This window comes from Lynx canadensis, chromosome C2 (assembly GCF_007474595.2).
Source record: "Lynx canadensis isolate LIC74 chromosome C2, mLynCan4.pri.v2, whole genome shotgun sequence".
Taxonomy (NCBI): domain Eukaryota; kingdom Metazoa; phylum Chordata; class Mammalia; order Carnivora; family Felidae; genus Lynx; species Lynx canadensis.
In genome coordinates this window covers 9,059,167-9,086,712 of record NC_044311.2, presented here as the reverse complement: position 1 = coordinate 9,086,712, position 27,546 = coordinate 9,059,167, and the positions used below count along the sequence as shown (strand labels likewise).

The 27,546-nt window shown below is 42.9% G+C and overlaps 1 protein-coding gene across 1 annotated transcript in view; it reads left to right on the top strand.

Annotated features, from left to right (window-relative positions):
- Window positions 1-27,546, top strand: part of ULK4 (unc-51 like kinase 4) — a 572,731-nt gene that overhangs the window by 244,880 nt on the left and 300,305 nt on the right. Inside the window, 1 exon segment of the mRNA XM_030328370.2 lies at window positions 23,811-23,859. Coding sequence (XP_030184230.1) covers window positions 23,811-23,859 — 49 coding nt within the window.

Here is a 27,546-nt window from a genome sequence, read left to right as displayed (position 1 = left end):
ATACCGAGTGACTTTGAGTTTGCTCCTTTCATCGGTTTCTTGAATCAAGAGCTTTATTTTTTTGTTTTCCATTCTCTCTGCCTTGATTTGGGATTATTGTGTCGCACACTCGTTCAGCGTGCATGTTACTGGTACTTAAATATGAGTTGAAAAGAATTCGGAAATTAAATTTGTCCCAGTGATCAACTTTGATGGGGTATTTTGTGTACTTCCACTGAGATTATCCTTTTAACAGTTGCAAGCATAAAATTTTGTTCTGCGCTTAGAAAGTTTGGCATTTTATATTTTCCGGGAAAGTGCTTTTTCTTCCACCTGCTAGTGGTTGTTAACGGTCTTTGAAAATTGATAGTAGAATAGCACCTTGCAATCGAAAGTGGGTGGTTTCAGTTTACTTTTTTGGTGTGACATTTACATTGAAGGAAGCCAGTTGGAGTTTATTGTACACTTTTGCAAATAGCGACCTCCCCCCCCCCCCACCGTTGTGTATTGCAGAGCCGGGTTCAATCTGAGGGGGTTTCAATACAGCCTTTTGTGTTTCACAAGATGTCCTTAGGTCTGTTGACTTACCCTTGTCACCTCACGCAGAGATTGGCCAAGTGTGGTCCACAGCGCCGGTCAGCTTGCAGCCTGTTTTTGCGTGGCCTGTGAGGTGAGAGTGGTGTTGATGTTTGTAAAGATTTGTGAAACTTACATACAAACACAGGTGCGTATGAGACGGAGACCTGGTGTCGGGCAAAGCCTTGGATACTTAACTTCCTAGCCCTTTTCACACAATATTTCCTGACGCCTGATCTAAAGGAATAAGCTTTTTTGGGGGGAGGGTCTTTATTCAAATGAATATAGAAATACTAGAATTTCAGGGATGTTATGGGAATTTGGAGATGATCTGGGTGTCTTAAAATGTATATGTGTATTTTTCTTATTCAGGTGTGGTGAGGTCCACAGATTAGGAGAAAACTGCCCTTGAAAAGATAGCTTGTTATCGTCATAGATCCAAAGGTGGGGGCACGCCACGCTGAGGGTGGTCACCTTTGGATGCAACAGGGTCAGTCAAGGGGCAGAGGAAGTTAGAAGAAAATGGGGACAAAGAGCCCTTCTTATAGTTTACAAATGAAGGAAGGGCTGAGCAGGTTTAGGATTGACTAGTTTGAATAATTTCACCAGGCCTTAGGGGTGTAGGGGCTACCTCTTGTCATCAGGTACCTGGCCCTGGAGTGAATGGAGCCCAGCTCTGGTCCAGTACCTGGGAGTATAGGCCCGGAGTGGAAGAGAGCCTTAAAGGAGGTGGTTAGTGCTGTTTGGCTCTGGATTGGCTGGTTTGCATAGGAAGGGCAAGTTCAAAGACAGCGGAAAGGCAAGCTCTCTTGTTTGCTGTCTCTGAGAAGTAGTTGGCCCTGGGAGAGGCATTCCCTCTGGAGTTAGCAAGGCCTCAAGATGTTAAAGAAACAAAAATACAGAATAAAAGACATGATTAGTGCACTGGGCTAATATCCCCATTTTACACGTGGGGGAAATGAGGTCCCAGAGGGAATTTGTATGCCCCAAACCCCAAGACAGTTTGAAGAAGATCAGGTTTTGGATCAGACTTCCTGGGCCATTGCTGTCTGTACTCCCCAGCAGAGCCACTTTTTTTTTTTCTTTCTTTTTTTTTTTTTTAATTTTTAACGTCTATTCATTTTTGAGAGACAGAGAGAGACAGAGCATGAACGGGGGAGGGGCAGAGAGAGGGAGACACAGAATCAGAAACAGGCTCCAGGCTCTGAGCCATCAGCCCAGAGCCCGACGCGGGGCTCGAACTCACGGACCGCAAGATCGTGACCTGGCTGAAGTCGGACACTTAACCGACTGCGCCACCCAGGCGCCCCCCAAGAGCCACTTTTAAGAGCAGCCTCAAGCGGACATCACAGTGGGCTTTGGAGTCCTACCGTGTTCAGTTTCACCGTATCACGTTTACTTACAAGAGCGGTCCAGCTGCTCAACACAGTCCCCCTCACTGTCATGTGGGTCTGTTAATCACAAATGCATCATTCTGCTTTGTTTCCCTCTGCCGCGGTCACTAGGTTCCGGTACACCTCTGATTTTTATTACCGTGGCGGTAATATACTGGCACAATTCTGGTTAATAATATGATCCTGGTTCCTGGTTCCGTTGAACCTCTTCCTTTCCTCATTCTCTGAGGTTTGGAACCCTCCTGTGCTGATGACTTAAACCATACTGACTGGGTTGAAACCCCTCCTTATTATGTGAATCATGCTATAAGTCATCACCGTATCCCCTGTACAAAATGTTAAGTCTTTGTTAGCACGCATGGAGTCACCATGAAATTACTTCTCTCGTCCCACCCCAGCATTCTGTTTCTGATAGAATTAGGGAAGAACACCAACCTAAAACCTTAGGAACTTATCCAAGGCATTCTCTTTTCCTTAGTGATGTGTGAGGAAAATCAACTGTAGTCAAAATCTGTTTGGACGTTATGTTTTCAGAAATAAAGAAACTCTTGAGTGATTTTTGTCTGCTACAGGTGGAAGTATGTACTTCTGCTTATTTTCTTCCATTATCTTGCTTACGACCACAGAGCTTTTTCCTGAGTTCATGGCGAGTTGGTAAATATTTCATTGCTTATCCTTATTGTATGAGGTTCAGTTGGGTCCACTGGGACAGTTCAGCTCTTTTGTTAGAAACAGCTTGGTCTTTTGAATATTCTCCCAGCAGCCCGTATGCTGGAGACTTCTTCATTCCAGTTTTCCTGTCCGACTTGCACGGGCTCAGTGACAGCTTTCCTTATGGAGACGCAGGCAGCGCCTGGCTGAGAGTCCCACGTGCTGATGTCTCTGGCCACATGGCACCCAGAATTGAGCCACTCACTGCATGTCGTGTCAGAAGTTGAAGTGTTTAGTCACGGCGGCCCCTGGTATTTTGGGGGCTACAATCAATGATAATTCACAGTTCCTCCCTTCTGGATTTAAATAGATGTTCAGAGATCTCATCGTCTTTAACAAAACAACACCTAACATTTTTCCTTGAAATGTTTCCTTACTTACCCACAGGAAAATCCATTTGCTTCTTTTTTGGTTCTCCACAGAATCTCTTGAAGTTTTGCAGGTTTTTTTTTTTTTTTAAGTTTATTTATTTTGAGAGAGCGAGAGCATGAGCAGAGGAGGGACAGAGAGAGGGAGGGAGGGAGGGAGAGAGAAGATCCCAAGCAGGCTGAGTACTGTCAGCATGAAGCCTGACACAGGGCTCGATCCCTCAAAGTGTGAGATCATGACCTGAGCTGAAACCAAGAGTCGGATGCTCTACCAGCTGAATCACCCAGGTGACCCTAACGTTTTGCAGTTTATTTCCATCATAAAATTAGGGAATTTCAGGGCAGAGTAAGCTTTGATATTTTTCTTTCTGCATGAAATTTAATATTCATTGATTCCTTGAGTCATCTCACAAATAGTTGTGTTCACTGAGGTAGAACAGACACGGTCCTAGTTTTCATGAAGCTGATGATTCCATGGGGATCACAGATGATAAGGAGATCGATAAAAAAAAAAAATCATAATTTCAGCTAGTGATACAAATGGCATAAAGAGCAGAAAGCAGGGTTAGAGAATGGGGGTGATGGGGTGGGGCCCGCTGTTTTCGAGACGGTGCTCAGAGCTTCCGTTCCCAGGGAAGGGAGGTGCCTGACTGTGTTAATGCTACCTTCATCAGTAGAGAAACAGGCCTCGGATTTCCAGAGACTTTCAGAGGAAGGGAAAACTCCCCAGTGTCACATGCTCCCGAGAGTGTCAGTCAGATGAGGATGGAGAAGGGACCATTATAGAGGCAACAGGAGTAGCTTCCTCGGGGGTCATTTTCAGTGGCATGTGGGGCAAAAGCCTGGTGGAGTTCCTCGAGGAGGGGATGATGAAGGCGAGACGGGGAGCCTCAGTAGTTCTAGAGAGAGTTTTGCTATTAAGGGGAGCTGAAAAATGGGGAGCTGGAAGGAGATGGGGTCACAGGAACTTCTTGTTTTTAAGGAACTTACTCTTTTTAAGATGAGCCATCTTTTAGAGACATTCCTGTGTGGACGAGAATGATCTAGTGCAGAGGCTGGTTAACTACGGTTTATGGGCCAAATCCAGCCCACCTGCTTTTGTAAATATAATATCAGAACACAGCCACTGGGCCTTGTTTATTGTCTGTGGCTGCTTCTGCGTTACGGTGGCACAGCTGAGTAGTTTTGAAAGAGCCCACGTGGCCTGCAGAGCCACAAGTACTTCCCTTCAGTCCCTTTCCTGGAGAAGTTGGCCTGACTCTTGATCTCTGGAGAAGGGTAAAAACGATGAAGCAAGAGGGTAAGTAGTGGATTGCTCCACAGACATCCTTGCCCCTAGGGGGTGTCCCCTGCAGTATTTGCGAAGGGAAAAGTAATGGAACCCCTGCAAGCCTGGAGGGGTCATTGAGCGGGGGAGTTAGCAAGTGGCTTTCTGCTTTTGGGAGGCTTGCGAGTGAGACTTTTGAGGTGTTTTCCGTCAGTAGTCTCCTAAACCTGTAGAAACCGGGTGTGTGAGGGCAGGATAAGAAAAGTGTTTGGAAGCGATGAGGTCAAGGAATTGGATCTCTATTTGGATAACTGGAAACTATGTTATATGTTCCCATTTGGAGAATATTTCTGAAAACAATACTAACATCGTACTGAAGACTTGTTTACATATTTCTATTTGGGGCTGTTTTCTGTTACTATCCTTGGTTGCCTACTTTAAGATAGACAGCAAAAATGGGACTGTGCCACTGAAAAATTTTTTTGTGGTGACCATTATTTTTATGAGCTCCTCTCTTCACTCTTGCCTTTAAAACGATTGAGTAATAATTACTTTCCCTGTGGAAAAAAGTGTTATACATTTTCCTTAATAAACTATTTAAGCGTGTTTGGAATTATTGTTTATTTTTAGCCCTCTCAGGACAGAGGGACTCACCTGTTTGGGGATCTCAGTCCTCTCTGGAACCCTTCTTCGAGAGGTGGGTTGTAGCCTTGGTTTTCTAGGCTTCAGGGGCAGTGTTTTTTACGCATTAAGGGTTGTATATGTTATTGGGGCATTCCTACACATTGTCCCTGGATTCCTGCTTAAAGTGAGTGTCATCCAGGTCGCTTGCTACATACTAACCTAGCATGTGCATTAGAGCTCAGTTGTACTGTGCCCTTGGCCATATTTTATCATCAGCTCATTATTTGCTCAGACTTACGCATCTGGGGCCAGACTTTGGGGCTGTGACTGTCCGTGTGTTTCCTAGCGAAGCTTGGCCGAGCCCTGGAGGAGTGGGCAGTGCCGGCAGCCCACACATCCCTAATTATCTTCTCCTCAGTTCCTCACCGTCAACAGCCCTAGGCTCGTTGGACCTCTAGACGGGGCCAGAGACTGTTCCGCAAACTCTGGGGTCATTGTGGAGGTGACACGGAAGCCCTGTGAAAGTCGTGGTACTCAAATCGTTACTTGACTGCAGGAGGTCCAACCTGGGCTGTCAGAGCGTGATGTAAATTCCGGGGCGAGATTACAAACCTGAGCAGGAGAGCTTTGGGCTTGGTTCCGCCGCAGGCTCTTCGATTGAGTAGGAATTCTAAGAGAAATGACTGAGACGTAGAGAGCAAGCTTTCTGTGGGGTTTTTGTAAACAGTTGTGTGTGTGTGTGAGTGTACAGTGAGCTTTTGCAGCTTGTTCAGTGGGGAGGTGAAAGCTTGAAGTGGCCTGTGTGCCCGGAGGAATGATAGTGCGGGGTGGGAGAGGCAGTGCCCACGAGTAGATGGCTGTTACGGTGGCACCGGGCAGACCCGTCCTTCGCAAGCCTTCAAGGCCATCAGCCGTCTAAACATTGGTACCCTTCAGTGCAATACTTGGCTTCTCACGTACATATCGGGTGTGGCATCAAAGCATTCGGCTTTATTTTCTGCCGTGATAAACAGGTTTCCAGTTCTCCATCCAGCCATCATAGGCGTCATTATCTTCAGGATTTAAAAGGCATAGTCTTTAAATTACTTGTCTGTTTCACATCAGATTAACATCTTTATTTGATTGGTTCGTTAAGGGATGTGTAGAGACGACAGTTGAACCAGTTGCCTTGGACTAGAATATTAATGTCAGATAGGTGTATTTTGGCTGATAGATACTTATTTGTCTTTGCTTGGTGGGAGTTTCCAACTTTCCTGATTGGCTTCTTTGATTTTTGACTTACCGCTTAATGCCTTCTGGCTCTTTTGTACTTGTACAACAAATTTATTTTGTTTCTGATGATGTTAAAATGTGCAGCACTGAACACAGTGGCAAAGGGGGAAGATAGTGCCGTCTTGCTATAAAGCATTTCTATGGCGCCCTTATATTGCGTGTTTATATGGTTATTGGGTCTCTTTATGAATCATACGGTTAATTTGCAAGCCCTTATTATTTGGTTTTTACAGCCAGAAAAACCATCCGCGTAGAAATAATAGCTAAACAAAGTCTCTTGGTAGGATCCCTGTACCTTCTAAAGTCTGAAGGAATCAATCCCTTGGTAACATTTGGCAGATATTCGCATCAGAGTTCCGTTTTAGTGTTTTCACTGCTGTGGTGATTTACTAAGGTAATTTACCAGTTCAGAAATAACACAGTACTTGCAGTACAGGCTCATTTTTGTTGTTGTTTATCTACTCTTGATAAAGCCATGCTGTCTGTGAATATATTGTGACCCCGTCACTGTCAACTCCAGAGAACGACGTGAAGCCCGGATGCATGGAACGTAACATGAGGCATAAAGCACAGACTCCCAGTTTGTTTCTCGGGTCTCAACACCCGAGTCCTCCTCCTTATCAAGTCTTTTGATTTTATGTGATGACAGTTATTGGTCAGAATATATTGCAGTGTTTGCTGTACAGAAGGGGCCTTTGTGATGGAATTAAAGAGTGTGAGAGCTGCCAGACTAAACAGTGGTCTGAGTTTCAAATGTTCTGTGACTTTCTTGGCACAGTTTTATTGCCATCTCGAACATGTGTTATCACTTAGGATTCTTTGCCATAGAGTGTTACGTAGGAAAAAAAACCCCCAGGCAGTGAAGGAGACTAACTGTGGCTTTTCAATGAGGTAAATGCCTCTGAGACACCTCATACCCTCAAAATGTACCAGTTTTTTGCGTGTGCATTTTTTTCTGTCTGCTTGGAGTCATAAATCCAGCTTAATGCAACTGTTTACAAAGTAAACAACATGGTCAGCTTTTAGGGACAGACTTCATTAGTTATCTTGAAATTCTGAAGTCAGGTAGCCCAAGGGGAAAATGGACAAAGGGTATGAAGAGGGCATTCCTGACAATACACATGAAAAAAGGTAACCCTAATTAGTATTCAAGACAATTCCATTAAGATAATAAAAATAATATTGGTAGAGTTTTTTTTTTAATGTTTATTTTTGAGGTGTGGGGGAGGGGCGGAGAGAGATTCCCAAGCAGGCTCTGTGCCGATGCAGGGCTCGAACTGCCATATCGTGAGATCATGACTCAAGCTGAGATCAAGAGTCGGACACTTAACTGACTGAGCCACCCAGATGCCCTCAATCTTTTTTAATAGCACTTGTTGAGAGTCTAGTGAAATGTACGCTTTCATAAATTAGTACATCTTTTGTGACATGCAAACTGTCAATATGTATTAAACCTTAAATGTCCTTTGATTCCACTTCTAGGAATATATATTAAGAAAAGAGTAAAAGATATGCACAAATATTTATATATAAGAATGCCCACTGATACGTTATTTAAAACCACAGTGGGGGCGCCTGGGTGGCGCAGTCAGTTGAGCGTCTGACTTCAGCCAGGTCACGATCTCGCGGTCCGGGAGTTCGAGCCCCGCGTCAGGCTCTGGGCTGATGGCTCAGAGCCTGGAGCCTGTTTCCGATTCTGTGTCTCCCTCTCTCTCTGCCCCTCCCCCGTTCATGCTCTGTCTCTCTCTGTCTTAAAAATAAATAAACGTTGGAAAAAAAAAATAAAAAAAAAAAAAATAAAACCACAGTGAAAATAAAGATAGCTAGTATCTGTGTTCAAAGAGCTTTTTATGTTCCAGACAGGGCTGGATGCCTCACGTGCACAACCACATTTACTCCTCACCCTCATGAAATGAGGTCGGTAGGCAGTGATATAACGTACAAAGAAAGTAAAGCTTGGAGTTGATGTGCTTATCCAGGATCCCAGAGCTAGGACAAATTGAGTGAGATTTGAACTCCTTTGAAGCGATCCCTTAACCACTATATTTGTTTTTTTTTTCCACCCCTAGTGCATACTAGTAGAAAGTGGATCCTTGTTATAGGATCCAGCAATATAGGATGAGCTCAATACATTGTAGGTTAGAAAACTATGAAGGTCCAAGAGTTCATATCTTCAGTGAGTATTTAACGATGTGGGGAAATGTTCTTAGTGAGCCGCAGTATATGTGGTATGAGTTGACCATTTCTTCCCACCCTCTATTCTGCTGTAATAGATCTTAAATTAGGCAGATGCCAGTTCTAATGCCAGATCCATTATGGGCTTTGAGAGTGGCTGTGAGAAAATTGCTTCACCAACCTGTGTTTCAGTGTCTCCCTCTGTAAGTGTCCTTAGGCATTGAATGAGGCGTGACTGCAAGGGACGGAGTACATGCACAAGAAATGGTAGCTGTTATTTTCCAGATGAGGTTGATCCTATGCCTTATATGAATAGAAAAAAAAAAAGCAACTAATACATCAGAACTTACTAATGAGTATTTTAAGTTTATTTACTTTGAAAGAGAGCGCAGGAGCGCGGTGGGGAGGGACAGAGGGGGAGAGAGAGAGAGAATCCCAATCAGGCTCCACACTGCCAGGGCAGAGCCCGATGCCAGGCTCGAACTCATGAACCATGAGATCATAACCTGAGCCAATCCAGAGTTGGACGCTTAACTGACTGAGCTCTCCAGGCACCCCTTATTAATGATTTTTTTTTATAGCACTGCGATTGCAATATTTTCGTTGTAATGTAATATAATTTTCTATTTTTCCCAAAGGTAACATTCAATAAAATACTATATTTTATGCTCCTCTATTTCTATATTTCACGTAAATAATTTTATATAAATAGCTATGTAAAATTAAGATTTTTTTCTGTCTATTCCAATTTGATTTGTAGGAGGTTTTAAGCTAATACCAATACTATGTTATATTGAAGTTTCATAATCAACTTTAACTGGTAGAGTAGATCCCCCTACCTTGTTCTTTTTGCATTTGTTTGTTTATATTCAATTTATTTAAACTATAAAAAAACTCAAAACAGTTCACACATTTCTCCTATACCTGCCCGACCCTCACCTCTGGCAACCACCAATCTTTTCTCTGTGTCCGTGAGCTTGGTTTTATGTGTTTTGTTTGTTTTGTTTAGGTTCTAAATTTAAGTGAGATCATATAGAAATCACCTTTGTCTGACTTATTTTAGTTACCATAATGCCCTCAAGGTCCATCCATATTGTCAGAAGTGGCAAGATCTTTTTTTTTTTTTTTAATGGCTGAACTTTTAAATATTCCACCGTATGTCTGTGTGTGTGTGTGTGTGTGTGTGTGTATACACACCACATCCTTATCCATTTATCTCAGTGAACACTTGTGCTGCTTTTGTATCTTGGCTATTGTAAAGAGTGCTGTGTTGAACATGAGGGTGCAGGTATCTTCAAATGAGTGTTTTTGTTTTCTTTGAATAAATACCCAGAAGTGGAATTGCTGGATCCTATGATAGTCCAGTTTTTTTTTTTTTAATGTTTGTTTTATTTATTTTTGAGAGAGAGAGAGTACGAGAGGGGAAGGGGCAGAGAGAGAGGGAAATGGAGAATCCCAAGCAGGCTCTGTGCTGTGAGTGTAGAACCTGACATGGAACTCAAACCCACAAACCATGAGATCATGAGCTGAAACCAAGAGTTGGATGCTTAATCACCGAGCCATCCAGGTGCCCCTTAATACGATTTTTTAAACTATTTATACGTTGGTTTTTTGTTTTTTGTTTTTGTTTTTTTTTTTTTTTTTTTTTTTTAGTCTGCAAGTGGAGGAGAGGGAAAGAGGGAGAGAAAGAGAGAATCTTAGGAGAATCTAATCCATGCTAAGCACGGAGACTGATGGAGGGGCTCAATCCCACAACCCTGGGATCATGGCCAGAGCCAAAATCAAGAGTTGGACACTAAATCGACTGAGCCACTTAGGTGGCTCTAATATGATTTTTAATAATTATTTTCTATAATCAGGAAAAAAACCACCTATTTGTTTAACACACATACTCATATAGGCTGGTGGTTCTTATTAAACATTAATGTTGGGACACCTGGGGGGGCTCATTTGATTGAGCATCGGACTCTTGATTTAGGTTCAGGTCATGGTCTCATGGTTCATGGGTTGGAGCCCTGCATCGGGCTGTGTGTTGACAGTGCAGAGCCTGCTTGGGATTCTCTGTCTCCCTCTCTCTCTGCCCCTTCCCTGTTTGCACGCTTTCTCTGTCTCTGTCTCTCTCTCAAATAAATAAAACATTAACATTAATGGCAATCCATAACCTTTCTTGTGGTTTTCAAGGTCAGCAAGGTAGCCTTTGGTTCAGTGGCTTCAAGTTGATCATTACTCTGTTTGTTTGTTAGGTAGAAAGTATTATGCTAAGCAAAATAAGTCCATCAGAGAAAGAAAAATACCATATGATTTCACTCATATGTGGAATTTAAGAATTTAAGAAATTTAAGTAACAAAACAGGTGAACATACGGGAAGAGGGAAGAAAAGGAGAAAGGGAAACAAACCACAAGAGACTTTTAATGATAGAGAACAAACAGGGTTGATGGAGGGAGATGGGTGGGAGATGGGCTAGATGGGTGTTGAGCATTAAGAGGGACACTTGTGATGAGCACTGGGTGTTGTATGTAAGTGATGAATCACTGAATTCTACTCCTGAAACCAACATTGCGCTGTATGTTAACTAACTAAAATTTAAATTAAATTTAATTAAAAAAAAAAAAGAAACAGCTTCCTGAAATGAGTGTGGGGAGTTATTGAGTATAATACAGTATAATTTTTGGAAACTGGGACTGACCCTAAGATCTGAACATCTAGGAGGGGTTGAGCAGGGTATTAAACTGTTCTTTTTGACTCTCTTCCATTCCACCCCATTGATCTCCTTGCTTCCTACATTCTTTGAAGATGGACACCACTGAGATGTTTCCTTCCTGCCAGATCTTGAAATGATGGTGTGCCTCGGGGTTTCTGCCCTCATTCTACTTGTCACTCTTCTTTCAGAATGTAATTGGTTTTCTTATCCAGAGTAGCTTTTCCCTCTGTGTATTATAGTATCTTAGAGCAGTTCACATCATGAACTTGGAAACTAATGAGCTGTGTTACCTTGGATAAAGTTCAGTGTTAGTTTTCTTCTCTTTAGAACAAGGTTACTCATTCCTACCTCACCTTAGTCATGACCACCATGGTAGTCACTCACCATGGTAAGTGAGAGGTAAAGCACTCACTGCATCGAGTGCACGGGTGGGCAGTGCTCTATGAGTGAGGTTGCTCGCTGTGATGTGCATTTTTCTGGTCGTGGTCATGGTGGTAGCCTCCAGGTAGGACACATCAAGTACCTGGTGTCATTGTGTATTTCTTCTCTTTCTCCCCTGGATCCAGTAGATTTTGAAATCCTACGGATATAACTCACTGATATTTCTCCTTTTCCTTTTCCCATTTACTCCTGCTTCGTGTTGATCACCTCGTATTTTGAGAGTAGTCATTATCAGCTAACTGATCCTCCTTTTTGTTTCCAGCCCATCCTCTTCACTGTAACCCGAATAAACATTGTAAAAACAGAAAGCTGGTAATGACATCATTTCGCCTAGTCAGCCCCTTAGTAGCACCCAGTCACCTAGAGCAATGCTTGGCAAACTTTCTATAAAAGGCCAGATAGTAAATATTTTAGGCATTGCTGGCCGTACGGACCCTGTTGCAGCTACTCAGCTCTGCCATTGCAGCGTAAAAGCAGCCAGAGACCGCATGTAAATGAATGAGAATGGTTGTGTTTCAATAAAACTTTACTTATAAAAACTGAAATTTGAATTTCATGCTGTTTCATATGTGATAAAATATTCTTTGATTCCCCCCCCGCCCGCCCCCCCCCCCCAGCTCCCAAGCATCTAGAAACGTAACAACCATTCATAGCTTGTGGGCCATAGAAATGCTCGTGGCCACAAATATGCCTGTTCACCTGCTTGTCGCTGCCTGTAATGAGCTCATCCCGTTTTTGCTCTTGGTCATGCTCTTTCCCTTGTCCAGCACATACTTCATCCCTGCCTGTCCTCCTCCCCCTTCATCCACCGACTGCCTGTCAATAACCTCCTCCTCTTTCGAGGTTCAACTCAAGTGGTACCTGCCCCATGGGGTGTGATCCAAGCCGCCTGGGTTTATATCTCAGCCCCCTCCTTGGCACTTGACCGATTTACTTCCTCATATCTCAGTTTCTCATGTGAAACAAAACAATCATCGTCATTATCATCATCATATTACCTGATTGCTAGGATCTTCTTTTTCTTTGTTCAACTCCATTGAGTTACCACATGTACAGCCCGGGACTATGTTCTACTTATTAACTGTGTGATCTATGTTTACCACTGTCGTCATCATTGGTTTCACGTTGAAGCCTCTGTTACGCTTCTCAGCCAGAAAAGACTACAGCTGACGGTTGAACAACATGGGTTTGAACTGTGCAGGTCTGCTCATATGTGGATATTTTCCAATAAATATGGTACAGTGTTGTAAACGTATTTTCTCTTCCTTATGATTTCCTTAACAGTTTTTTCTCTAGCTTGCTTTATTCTACAAATACGGTATATAATACATAAAACATACAAAACATGTGTTAATGGGCTGTTTATGTTATGAGGCTTCAGATCAACAGTAGGCTATTGGTAGTTACATTTTGGGGGAGTCAGAAGTTACACATGGATTTTTCAACTATGCAGGGGGTCAGTGCCCACACATCCTGTGTTATTCAAGGGTCAACTGTATTTTCTGTTGTCCCATCTGTACTCTTTTTTTTTTTTTTAAAGATTTTATTTTTAAGTAATCTCTACTCCTAACGTGGGGCTCGAACTTACAACCCCAAAATCAAGAGCTAGTTATTCTACTAGCTGAGCCATCAGGTGCTCCCCTTCTCTACCCTGTTTAGACATCTGTCCTAGCACGTAGAATACTTGATAGAGCTCTAACTTAGCTCAATGCATGGCATCTAATGAGTATAGTAATGTTAATAAATAACGAATGAGTGAAAGAAAAAAGAGACAAATCTTAGCCTGACTTCAAGTAAATTCCAAAAAAAAAAAAAAAGAAAATCTCTTACATTTCATTAAGTAACAGGACAAAAAGAGACCATAGAAAATAAATAGTTTCATTAAATTGAAAAGAATTTCAGGACTAGCTCTTATACAATGGCTCTTTTTTAGTGTTGGGCTCATGTCTGTAGGGACAAGAGATGCTGGCCACGTGTGAAACCTGGTTGTTCTCTTAGAGATTTGTCTCTGGTTTGTGCCCCTGCCAGTCCTTTATCTTACTTGTCTTACTAATAGTACTGCTTTTGGTTCAGTCCCCTCCTTGCTTTGGTGTAAGACGCAGCATGCTTCTTGGTGGTATGAACGTAGAGCTTTGTGACCAGTACAGAATCATGTCTTGGGGAGAGTGCCAAGGATTCAAAGCAGTGTTAGAGATAAGAGACCAGCCATAGAGCCATAGGTTCAGAAAGGCAAAGGGTGAGGGCTCAGGACCCAGGCAGACAGAAAAGATGCGGGAATGTGGGGCCAAAGCCCTTGGCTGGTTAACAAAAATGTTGCCTGTGCAGGGACAGTTAGTGTAAATCCCTGGACAGAATGTGACTTTCAGGCACCTTGTAGCATCTGGGAGTCAGTGATATTAAAAAAAAAAATTTTTTTTTTAATGTTTATTCTTTTTTAAAAAAAAATTTTTTTTTCAACGTTTATTTATTTTTGGGACAGAGAGAGACAGAGCATGAACGGGGGAGGGGCAGAGAGAGAGGGAGACACAGAATCGGAAACAGGCTCCAGGCTCTGAGCCATCAGCCCAGAGCCCGACGCCGGGCTCGAACTCACGGACCGCGAGATCGTGACCTGGCTGAAGTCGGACGCTTAACCGACTGCGCCACCCAGGCGCCCCTTTAATGTTTATTCTTGAGAGAGAGAGAGAGGCAGAGAGGCAGAGAGAGAGGGAGACACAGAATCGGAAGCAGGCTCCAGGCTCTGGCCTGTCAGCACAGAGCCCGATGCGGGGCTCAAACCTATGAACCGGGAGATCGTGACTCAAGCCAAAGTCAGACACTTAACCGACTGAACCACCTAGGGACCCTGGAGTCAGGGATATTTTGTACATGAGTGCCGTGTACCGTGTGGAGATCCTCTGGGTATAGCTGTTCTGTCTCACCTTCTGTACTTTGTATGATAGAAACAGTCTCGGGCCTCGTTTCGTTCAACAGATGTGGGTCATCACAGGCCTGTGTTGGGTATCTGTTGAGGTAATGGGTACAAAAGCTTTTTGCAAAGTCGCTAATGTAATATACACTTTTAAAATTTCTGTATGAATCTCCTTTCTATTGGAAAACACTTGCTTTTTGCTTAACCATAGTTTCTTACTAAAACTCCTATCGTTTTCATGCTCTTTGAGGCAATGGGAGATTCTGTACGTGGGAGGTACGTTCTGGAATAGCCTTGTAGTCTAACAATTCTAAGACTTTCTCAGCCAATGAAGCAGTCGGCTTTATAAGTTGAATTCAGTTAATTTTTATGTCGTGTATATATATTTTTTGCCCACTGGGGTATAAACTTCTTCAAGGAAAAGATACAATGCTTACCCATATGAAGGACTCTGTAGATCTTTATAAAATGACCAGATCTAAACACGTCCTGTGCTAGAGCTGCTGGAATTTCAGCCCTGCCCTTTTATTGTGCAAAATATCTCCTTGGATGTGTACCTTTATTGGTAAATAAATAATTGGTATTCTGCAATTCTGTGCAAGAGGATTAGTGAGCATTGCAGACAAGGGCAAACATTTCAAGGAGAAACATTAGAAATAGCTTGCTCTCAGGCTAGACTTAATATCATACCAAAGCTACACATTATAAAACCATTTCTTTTTGGAGCTGATTCACTGGGCCAATAATTTGAAATTCAGCGTGATGTTAGAGATTTTTTTTTTTTTAATTTAAAATGGCTGTTGTTGGTACACTAGACTGGCAAATTACGTATGTCATAAGAAATGAAAAAGCTTTGTTTGTTGTCTAGTGCTCAGTTATAAACAAAAAGTAACTCTAAAACTCTTAACCAGCATTGTTTAAGTTTTAAAAAGTTCAGCATCTATTTGGGGTTTCTATGTAAGTTGACCAGAATCAGCTTATTCAAGGAACTAAATATGAATTATTCTTTTATTTTTTATTCATTTTCTAAAAATATGTGTTTAAGGGGCGCCTGGGTGTCTCAGTCGGTTAAGCATCCGACTTCAGCTCAGGTCACGACCTCGTGGTCCGTGAGTTCAAGCCCCGCATTGGGCCCTGGGCTGATGGCTCAGAGCCTGGAGCCTGCTTCCGATTCTGTGTCTCCCTCTCTCTCTGCCCCTCCCCTGTTCATGCTCTGTCTCTCTCTGTCTCAAAAATAAAAACAGTAAAAAAAAAAATAAATAAATAAAAAATATGTGTTTACTCTGAGAGAGAGAACGAACATGAGTGGAGGAGGGGCAGAGAAATAGGGAAAGAGAGAATTCCAAGCAGGCTCCACGCTGTCTACGCAGAGCCTGACGTGGGGCTTGATCTCACAAACCGTGAGATCGTGACCTGAGCTGAAATCAAGAGTCAGGTGCTTAACCCACTGAGCCACCCAGGCACTCCTGAATTATGCTTTTAAAAAGGAGGCAAGGATGAGGTGAGATTGGAGTGGTCGGAATTTTCAGATGGCCTTCAAGATTCCCAGAAGGTATATACACACCTTCTCCCAGTTACTCAGCTAAACAGTAATTCAGTGCCGCTGTGATGGAATATTGCAGATGTAATTAAGGGCCAAAACTAGTTGGCCTTAAAGTCTAGAGATCATCCAGCTAGGCTCTACTAATTGCAAGAGTCGTTTAAATCCAGCCTGGAGGTCAGAGACTGGGAAGTCAAAGAGATTTGAAGCTCGAGAAGTATTTGACATGGAGGAGAGTCCTCTTTTGCTGGCTTTACAGTTGGGGGAGTCCATGTGCCGAGGGATGTTGAGTGGCCTGTAGGATATGAGAGGGACCTGTGTCTGGTAGCCAGCGTGGAAAGAGGGACTTCAGGCCTACCAGGAACTGAATTCTGTCCACAAGACTGTGGTTGAAAACATATCCCCTCGTCCCCCGGCCTCCAAAGGGGAAGTCAGTTCCAGATCCCTGTGCTCTGAGCAGATAACCCAGCCGTGCTGAGCTAGGCCTCTGACTACGGGACTTTGAGTTAATAAATGGGTGTTGCTTTAAGCCACGAAGTTTGTGCTGATTTGTTATTCAGCAATAGAAAACAAATACGAGGCTCCCGTTATGATCCTTTGGATTGCTGTAGTAGCCTATCAACTGTTCTCTCTGGTTCTAAACTAATGTTACTCATGCTGTCTGTGGTGAAGAAACAGTTTTTAAAATTTCAGTGTGTTACAGGCCAGTGCAGTGGCGGATTGAGTCTTACAAAGATGGCTACAGAAGTCTCTCCCATCCCACATGCTTTTCCTTCACTCTCCCGTCGGGAGTTGTCTGCGTTTCTCCTCCACTTGAGGCTGGGCTGAGCTTAATGACGGGCTTGTAACCATTGAGAATGCAGTGCAAGTGATACCAGGGAGAAAAGCCCAGACAGCTTCCACATGGTTGTTTAGCAGTGCTCCCTCTTGGCACCCGGCTGCCATGCTGTGAGAGGCCAAGCCACTTGGAGAGGAGAGCAGTAGGTGATCCAGTGGGCAGAATTAGCCGAGCCTTCCTTGAGTCACCTCATGTGGCGTGTGAGCGAAGAAGGCTTCGAGATGCCTACGGCCCCCCCCAGCTGTTCTCATCACCCGAGCCTTTGTGCCTTCCCAGCTGACATCAGGGAACAAGGATAGGTCATCTCAGTGTGCCCTGTCCAGATCCACGCCCCATCGATTCTCTAGCATCATAAAGTAATTATTGCTTTATGACGCTAAGTTCGGGATTGTTTCTTATGCGGCAACAGATAACCAGAATAAATATTTTCAGAAAATATGATGAAAGTGAAATCTAACAAAGGCACGCAGAATATAAGCAGAAGTCATACGGTGTCACTTCCATGCTATACTATCGGTCAAAGCAGTTCCAAACCTGCCCAGATTCAGGGGGAGAGGACACAGATCCCACTTCTCAAGAGAGGAGAGTCAGAGCATTTGGGAGCCATAAAACAAAAACTAAACAAAACAAACACAAAAAAACTTTTAATATTGAAATACTTTTAGCCTCACGGAAAAGTCATAAAAGTAGCACAAAGAATTTCCTTATGCCTTTCACCCAGTTTCCACTGATGTTGGCATCTTACGGAACTGTAACAGTTATCAAAACCAGGAAATTAACATTAATATAGTAGTATTAACTATCTGCATATCTTATTCCAGTGTTGCCAGTTTTCTCACTAATGTCCATTTTCTAGTTCTGGGTGTCACGTAGGGTCCCACATTGCATTTAGGCTTCTCCTCTCTGGTAGGAGTCCCCCCAGTTGGGGACAGCTCCTCACTCTGGTCTTTTATGGCTTTAACACTTTTGAAGTGCACTGGCTAGTAACTTTGTAGGATGCCACTCAATTTGAGCGTGGCACTTTTCATGATTAGATTGAGGTTTGTAGTCTTGGCGAAAGTACCCGAGAAGCGATGGTGTGTCCTCCTCAGTGCACGGTATCAGGGCGTACGTGATGTCATTGTCTCATTTCTAGTGACGTGAAATGTGCTCCCTTGGTTAAGGTGGTGCCTGCCAGGTTTCTCCAATGTAAATGTCTTTGTGGGGAACGATTTTGAGGCTATGCAAATATCCTGGTTTTCATCATATTTTGGTGGGGTCACCTTTTATACTGCTGCAAAGTTCTTATCCCAACACACAGAAACTCAGTCTTTCAAATTTCACTAGTTGTCTTGTCCCAGACCTGTGATGGTCTGTAGGCCGGCTCTGGTCTGCAGACCATTCTTTGAGTAGGAATGTTCTAGACTGCACTCCTTCCCCCCCGTCATTTTCCCCCATTACTGTCAGATTGGAGTTTGAACAGCAGATCTTACTGTGTCATTCTCCTGCTTAAAATCCTTCATAAACTTCCTGTAACCAGTCTTCTGGTTACAGATAAAACCCAGATAAAACCCAGAGTTCTTGGCATGACATTCAAGGCTGCATCATTCTGCTCCATCTTGCACATTGTCTTTTCACTACTCAGACTGCCCCGTCCCTCCTGCTCCCCCTTTCCATGTAGGTACGCTTCAGTTGAATTGGCCAGTTCTTTCAAGGCTCATAAACACCTCTTTTCACCAGTCTGGGCTCGCTGGGTTTTCCCCAGGTCCATTCTCTTGTCACCTGTGTATACATCCATGATAGAAGTTAATTCTGTTTGTGTCTCTAAGCCATTTGACTCTGAGTTTGAAGGCACAGATTTTGAGTGTATAAGATTAGCCCATGGCACATGCTCAATGGTGTTAGTCATAATTGAGTACTGAGATAGTTTTCAGGGAAAAAAAAATCTCTAGCACTAAGTAAGGTCTGTATCACAACATGGATTGTTAAAATGCAGGGACAGTAGATGGAGAAACCCTCCGGGGGTGGGGGGGGGTACGGATAGTGTTCCCGATGGATAGGGCCAACCATGGAGATGGAGAGTCTTGACTTCTGGTCCTTGCTTCGTGTGTATTGTCTCTACCCATGTGGGTAGGTAAAAACTGCAAGCCAGCGAGCGAACCTGACAGTGCAGGTCCACGGACCGACCCTGGTGTCTCCCAGACCCATCGAATCACTGTTGGGGCTGCTTGCTTTGTTTTGCAACATGAGCCAGATCAGACAGAGATCCTTTCCTTCCCCTCCTTCTGGCTCCTCTTTTCTCTGCATGCGTAGAAGTATGGTGGGGTAGGTCGGGGGACTTCAGGTACTTTTAATTCTTGTTCCTGGTTCGTCCCTACATAGTCTCTATGTTTTAAAGGAAAGTTGAAAAATGTTAACAAAGGTTTTGCAGCAACGTGGATGGAACTGGAAGGTACTGTGCTGAGTGAAATAAGTCAGAGAAGGACAGACATATGTTTGCACTCGTAAGTGGATCTTGAGAAACTTAGCAGAAGACCATGGGGAAGGGAAGGGGAAAAATAGTTACAAACAGAGAGGGAGGGAGGCAAACCATAAGAGACTCTTAAATACAGAGAACAATCTGAGGGTGGATGGGGGCTAGGGGAGTGGGAGAAGGTGGGTGGTAGGCATTGAGGAGGGCACTTGCTGGGATGAGCACTGGGTGTTGTATGTAAGCGATGAACCACGGGAATCTACCCCCAAAACTAAGAGCACACTTTGTACACTGTATGTTAGCCAATTTGACTATGAATTATATTTTTAAAAAAAGATGAAATTCAGCCCAACTCACTTCTGTAGCTCTCTGAACAGAAGCAGAGGCATCTCCCTATTTCTACTTTTCCTACCTAAATTGCATCTAGTCATTTATATCTAACCATTGCTAATTTATTTTATATTTAGCCTGAACTGTCAAGCATCAGTAAATAAAACTTTTAAGAAGTTTCCCAATACCAAGGGCAACCAACACTTACTTTAGGTACAGGAGGGAGTTAGAATGTCAAACAATGTATCCTAAAGGTTTTCATAAGTGTATTCAAAATTTGCTGATTCAAATAGCACCCTCTTGGTTAATAATGTAAACAGATATACAAAATCCCGGTGAATCTACTGAATCAAAATTTTGTAAGGAAAACTCTTTAAGCACATACCACCTATTATTAAATTGTACTGTTAAGGGGAAGAAACAAAACAAAGAAGGCCTGTCCCTGAACCCTCCCCCTGTCCCTGCCAAAAAAAAAAAACAAAAAACCACCCAAAAAACTGTTTCCAGTGGTCCAGTGAACTACTTTTGGGGAGGGCAGTTTATTTCAGTTTTCATCTGGAATTACTTAGAATCAGTGTGCTTAAGAGGGCTAACATAAAGAAAGAAAAGTATGCTATGATGTAGTTAATATCTTCATAGTCCTTTGAAGATTAGGGATAATTTCAAAAAGATCTCTTTTTGTTTGTTTTTGGTTTTAAAAAAAATCCAGATAAAACTTTTTATTTCCTGTCCTTCAGGTTGTCCATAGACCATAGAAATTTCATTATTTTAGAATGTAGGGATACAACAACAGGCTCACGCAGTAAAATGATACTGGTGATTTAAAATGTTAAAAAAAATTTTTTTTTAATGTTTAGTTTTGAGAGAGAGAAAGACACAGATGCAAGTGGGGGAGGGACAGAGAGAGAGGGAGACACAGTATCCAAAGCAGCCTCCAGCTCTGAACCGTCAGCACAGAGCCCCATGAGGGGCCCGAACTCGGGAACCATGAGATCATGACCTGAGCCGAAGTCGGAGACCCTCCCTACAGGTGCCCCGCTACTCGTGATTTAAAATCATGGTGACCGACCACTGAACAGATCCCCCAACTGAGATAGACTTTTGCAGAAGTCTATTATGATGACTTAAGGTTTGCTGCCTGAATAATTCCCGGGGATTCAGCCACATCAGCTTTCTTTGGAGGTAAGCCTCATCCTCCCTGGTCTACAGAGGCCTGAGCGCTGGGGCTGCTCTCCAGAGTACAAATTAAAGGAAGAAAGCTCTGAGTAGTTTGCTTCATTACTTGGAGCGTACCGAGGGTTTGATCATTTGAGACCCAAGCCACTAATTGGGCCTATGGTGGTATGAGAGGAGGTGGTTAAAATGAAGAGACAGATTTTTAAAAATCAAAGTGTAAGAGCATATTGAAGGCAAGTGAATATTGTCTCCAAAGTTGTCTAAAATCTGTGGATTTCAGATGCTTAACTACGACCCACATAAGAGAAATGCATTTACATCACCATCCAGTATACACGCCTGTAGACCTGTAACCGAAACAAAAATGTCATCGAACGACACCCTATGTGACAGCTTTGGGTAGTCTCTATGTTATTATGTTTGATCAAGAAAATGCTAGTCAATAGCCAGTGAACTCCTCTTATTGCCCATTTATTGACCACTGCCCACAGTCTGGAAAAAACACTGCCTTAGATCTTCGTAAACATCTGCAGCCCTCCTTGCTCCGGACTGGCTAAGTTGTTTTTGGGAATTTACACTTGTGGTTTAGTTCATGAGTCATGGAAAATGTCATAGAAATGCTGTGTTTTTTAAAAACTAAAAGTGCTTTTATTTAGCTTGAGCTCCCTTTTTATTTACCAGACGTGGCTCTGAATTATGTCAGTCCAATCCGAGAACAATTGTTATGGTTGGTGGTATTCAGAAAAATGTGAGGCCTGGCGTGCTAGAACCGATAGTTGGTTGAAGGGGGCTGGAGTAGTAGTCCCGGCCAGCCTGCTCATCGTGCAAAAGCCCAGAGAAGGACTAGTTGTAATCCATAAGAATGGGTTATGGTAGTTTCTGTAGGCACATCCTAGTAGTGGCATATATTTAAAAATACTGTCAGGAGGGGCACCTGGGTGGCTCAGTCGGTTAAGCGTGTCTGACTTCAGCCCAGGTCATCATGATCTCATGGTTGTGGGTTCAAGCCCCATATCAGGCTCTGTGCTGACAGTCAGCTTTAGATTCTGTGTCTCCCTCTCTCTCTGCCCCTCCTCTCCCTCAAAAATAAATAAACATTAAAAAAAAAAAATACCGCCAGGAGGGTGCTGGTATTGTGAGCAGATGTTCCTGGATCTGAATGTTGGGGGAGAGGGTAGAAGAAGCAGCTGTCACCTATAGGTTCCATTGGAGAAGAAGTGGGGCCCGTGTCCCCGGGACTTTGTGGGTTTGGGTGCCAGGGCAGCTCTGAGAAATATGCTTAGCTGTTTCAGCCTGGGCCTAATAAGAGTATAGATCGTAAACATTTAGAAAAAAATTTTTTAATGTTTATTTTTGAGAGAGACAGAGCATGAGCAGGGGAGGGACGGAGAGAGAGGGAGACACAGAATCCGAAGCAGGCTCCAGGCTCTGAGCCATCAGCTCAGAGCCCGACGTGGGGCTTGAACCCATGAACCATGAGATCATGACCTGAGCCGAAGTCCGACGCTTAACCGACTGAACCGCCCAGGCGCCCCCCCCCCTTTTTATTTTTAATTTTAATTTTTTTTTTTTAAAGATCATAAACGTTTTTAAAGCACAGTTTAGGAAGAGGGATGGTCACCATTTCAGGAGCTGAGGAAGTAGACTGGGAATGTGCCGGCCTGAGGCTGTGTGTGGTCTCGAGTCTGTGCATTTCCCGTCCTGCCCAGGCATTAGGTGGGGAGCTTTGGCCTCACATCTGAGCCTTCAGTTGCCCAGGAAAGTGAGAGACTGTACATGAGTTTGATATCTGTAGTCAAAATCTTATCCGTTAGTATATTGGAACTGCAAAAGTAATCGCATTTACTTCTGCTAGACACTGGGGGCTTTCTAAAGCGCTCCAGTCTTTGGGACTTCTTTCTGTATCTCACTTTCTCATAACACATATTTATAAACACCCCGATCCTTTTTTTTTTTTTTTTTTTGGCGTGTCTCATAGGCTTCTCTTTTATCAGTGTGTTATCATAGACAAACAAGCTCGAGGGAGGCCAGATGATAAATTCCCTTCCTATCTACCGGGCAATTTCTGTGAAACAGACAAACTGCACATGCCCACAATGAAGGCAGCATGCTCGTCTTCAGTGCTGTGGTTTATCATCCAAAGTAAATGCTAATAAAATGAAGGCATCTGATTTATTTTTAAAACTGAATGAGGAGGGATCAACAGATTGTAGCTTATGGGCCAAATACGGCACATACCTGTTTTTGTAAATAAAATTTTATTGGAACACAACCATGCCTATTCATTTATGTATTATTTATGATGACTCGTACATTATAGTGACCGAGTTAAGTGGTTGCTGTAGAGACTGTGTGGCCGACCAAAGCCTACAATCTTTGCCATCTGACCCTTTACAGAGAAACGTTTACTGCCATAGACCAAAGGAATGTTTAGAGACTGAAGTGTTGTTTTAATAAGAACTGTTACTTTTGAATTGAGGCTATTTTCTCTTAAATCGCATGAAAAAAACCTTTTGTTACAATAGATAATAATTAACTAGTTTTGATGAGGGAAAGGTCCCAAAGTCTTGATTAGGGTCTGCTTTTTTTTTTTTTTAAGTAAAAGATTAAAAATCATTATACATTAATTCATTAGTGCTGAGAAGGTAGCTAATGAGGCATATATGAAAGATTACAGTGTGGCACACTTAGAATTTAACTGTGCGGCGAGGGCTGGTTACATTATTTCGGCTAGCATTGCCTATTTTCATAGCCTTAATGAGAGTTGTGAATTTTAATTAATTCTTACATTTATAAATGTCAATCTATTTGAGATTTTACTTGCTACAGACCAGTAAGGCTAAGCTAATAGTCACTTGCAAAGAAGCCCCATATTTCTTGTATTTAATAGGGGTAGTTCAGTGTATTAAAAATGAATATAATCATCTGTTTTTCGGGCACAGAACTTAAGCAATGAAAGCGGGGGCTGTGGTAATCTTTATCAGGGCAGCAGTTTAAATACGAGTTATCTACTGTGTGCTTATCTTTTTATTTTTATTTTTTTTTTTTAACAGACTTGTGGAAGAGAGCAAACTGATCCCACTCATTTTTGAAGTCATTCTGGTAAGAAGGGAAACGTGTACCTGAAATTCAAGTGAGATTTTAAGAATGTTAAGGTTTCAACCACGTTGTGCGGTTGGGTTCTAACCCTGACTCTGTCCAGAAGGATTCTGTGCCCTTCATTGTCTCACTTCACCTTATCGGGCCTCAGTTTCCTTGCCTGAGCTCCTGTCCAGCTCTGAAATTGTATAGGGACACTGTTTAACCACCTGCGCTCGTGTCACAAGTCCTTCATCTGAGGTTGGTTTGCGGAGGAAGGGCGGAGGGATGACCACTACGCTTCAGTATGAATTTTCTGATGCTCGCTGTGAATCCCTCTGATGTTGTAGTCATGAGTCAGATCAGCAGTTTTGGGCCTATGGCCAGAAAGTTATGTTCTTCAGGATGTAGAACAGCTCCAGACACCTTTTTTTTCTCTTCACAGAATGCTACTCAACTGAAAACCATCTGTTAAAGAAAACATTTCACCTATGGTTCCTATGTGTAGAGAATAAAATGGGATTGCAGAGTTGACTTCCCATTTCTGATAAATCCCTATTTATTACAAAGGCAGGTTTGAGAAGTAGGCTGGAAATCCGTACATCAGCACGGTGCCCTTAGCGCTCTGTTCTCTTGTACCTAGTGGGTTATCCCCCTTTACCAAAAACTTGCCCTACAAGGCTGGCTGACGGCGGAAGGGACAAAGGAGGAGACACGTCCCCAGCCAGACTGGCCTAACCTCCCTTGGTCTTTAATAGAGCAGTAGCCATGATAGTCTGCTAACTGTACCCATGGAAATTAGCTGTCTTTAATCCAAAACTGTTAGCCTATAGGTTGTTTGTGTGTTGATAATGGCTAAATGGTGAAAACATTACTTTTCTTAGCTACAGATGAACCTTTTCCTTTCAGGAGAGTGGGTTGGGTTTGCTGAGCCATGTGACTGGATGGGGACAAGGGGCGAGAGTGGGTGGTAGTTCCAAAGCGCGCTCAGGTGACGATGAGATGATGCAGAGCCGCTGTGCTAGGGGGATGTGCAAAGTGAGAGGCTGGAGTGAATCGCTTTGAATAGTAAGGAGATTTTATAAGCGGTGTCAGGAGAAAAAAAATGGAGAAAAATGGGAGGAAGAAACATGGAGACGGAGAGCCGTCTAATGGGGACGTTAAGCTTCGCCAAGTGGCCGGTGTGTGTCTCCACCTTCAGCAGGGTACATACGTGACTTGCTGATTTGTTGCGGCATCGGATTTGTTTTGGAGGGCGGCGGGTGCAGTCAGCTGCCCGGTTTGAGTTGGGTTGGGTGTGGGCGAGAGCCAAAGCTGTCCAAACCCAGCCGTATCGGGCTTGCGTTTGAAGAGGCTGGTGTCGAAGACCTATGGAGAGCGCTCTAGAGCTACCGTGGGCCTTAAGTGGGGATGTGTCTCATCCCCTTGCTGTGGTAGGAGTGTTTCTGACCTGTTTAGGTCAGTGCAGCTCCTTTTGTGACTGATGAAAAGTTCTCATCCTATCCAGTCCCCTCAAGGTCTAAAATCCACACATAGGAAATTCCTTCTGGAAGGTTACCAAAGTTCCTCTGTGCTTGATTAATCTTTGTGTAATGAGCACCTAGCAAGGCTTCATATCTTACCATGGTAGATGTTTAATTGATTAATGCCATGGTTTAGACCTTTGTCATGTCGTAGAGAGCGGGTAGAGGTGACCTCCACTCTCCAGGTGAGGATCTCAGCCAGTCCTGAGTCCTGAGCCCTGAGTCCTGATCTCCCAGGCATGTCTGGGATGATACTTTCCCCTAACCGGAACAGCTCCATACTCAGGTTTCTTGGAGGATCATATTTTAAAAAGAGGTCCTGTTGTTAAAAAGTAAAAAAACAAAACAAAACAAAAAAAACCCCCCAACATTTGGGAATCACTGCTTTTGGGGACAGGACTTTGATGTCTGTGAAGAACCTTATTCAATCCCTTTTCTTTTTTTTGTCTTTCTTGAGTTGCATGATCTCAGGTTTTTCCCTCTATATAATTACATTTTTTAATCTGTGAGATGTCCTCATAGCAGTTATCCTGTGAACAGTTGTCTTGTCCTTTCTAAACTTTTATCACCAAGCAAGACATGACATAGCATTTTAGTGATTCTATGATGCATTTTTTTAATAACAGATTTTAACATTTAACAGATTTAACATTTCTGAAACTGGGATGTACTTTCCAAATCAGTGGCATTTTGCGATTGCTTTCAGCCAGGAGACCTGGTTGTCATTGCCTTAACTAATTCATCTCATTTTTCTTTTTCTTTTTCTAAGTGCCCAAGAGTGATGCATTATAAAAATATATGTCCGAATATGTCTAAAAAGGCTCTTTCAATAAAAATAAAAGGAACTTTCTAAGTAATGAGAAACCATGTCATAGTTTAATTGGCAACATTTTTCTTTCTTAGTGCTTGATAAAATGATGGGTGCATCTTAGAACTGAGGGATTCCTGGTTTCACAGAAACACAGTATATTCTTGCGTTAAGTTTGGGTCTAAGCCCCCCGGCCAGTGTGGTGTCCTGCATACACGTAGCAGCTTCTCGGCAACAGTTTGATCAGAAGAGACACCGTGGAAGATGGTGCAGGGTCCTGTGTGTTGGATACTCCTTGTGTCTTCTAGCCCCCCATCCCCATTACGATAGAAAAGGCTGGTGCCACCCTCATTACAGTAGAAAAGGCTGGTGGTCCACAGTGACCTCTTGATGACTTTTTTCTCTACTCTCAGCTCATAACTGTTTTCCATCTTCTGTTTGATGTCCTTACAATCTGATACAGGCTTTGTAACTTCCTTCTTTTCTCGAGTTCCTCATACAGTGTGTTCTTACCAGCCATGCGTCCTCTCCTAGATGTTTCTCATTAAGAGAGCAAGTGTTTGTCTTATGGGCAGGAATTGCAGGCAGCTTCTGTGTCTTTCCTGTAGGCCTAGAGGGGAGTGAAGATGAAGGGAGCAGCGTTGTGAATTTGATGTCCTATCCGTGTCAAATAGCCATGTACAGATCGTACGCAGATAGAACAAAGAGCTTTAAGTATGGGCCACGCTGGTGAAGATACAGTGCAAAGCTGTAGTAATCAAAACGGTATGGCACTGTCACAAAAACGATCTTTGGAACAGAATAGAGAGCTCAGGAATAAATCTGTGCTTTTATGGTCAATCTGTGACAAAAGGGGGAAGAACATACAATAGGGAAAATTAGTCTCTTCAGCAAATGGTGCTGGGAAAACTGGCCAGCTACGTGTGAAAGTATGAAAGTCTACTACTTTCTTAGACCATACGCAAAAGTAAACTCAAAATAGATTAAAAACCTAAGCGTGAGGCCTGAAACCACAAAACTCTTAGAAGAGGACAGAGGCAACAATTTCTTTGACATCAGCCGTAGCAACATTTTTCTAGAACTGTCTTCTCAGGCAAGCAAAACAACAGAAAAAATAAACTACTGGGGCTACACCAGAATAAAAATCTTCTGCACGGCAAAGGAAACAGTAAACAAACCAGAAAGACAACCTACTGAATGGGAGAAGATACTTGCAAATGATTATTATCTGATAAGGGGTTAACACTCGAAATGTATAAAGAACTCACAGAACTCAACACCAAAAAAACCCCAGTCTGATTACAAAAATACCTGTTGGGATGAGCACTGGATATTGTATGGAAACCAATTTGACAATCAATTTCATATTAAAAAAATAAT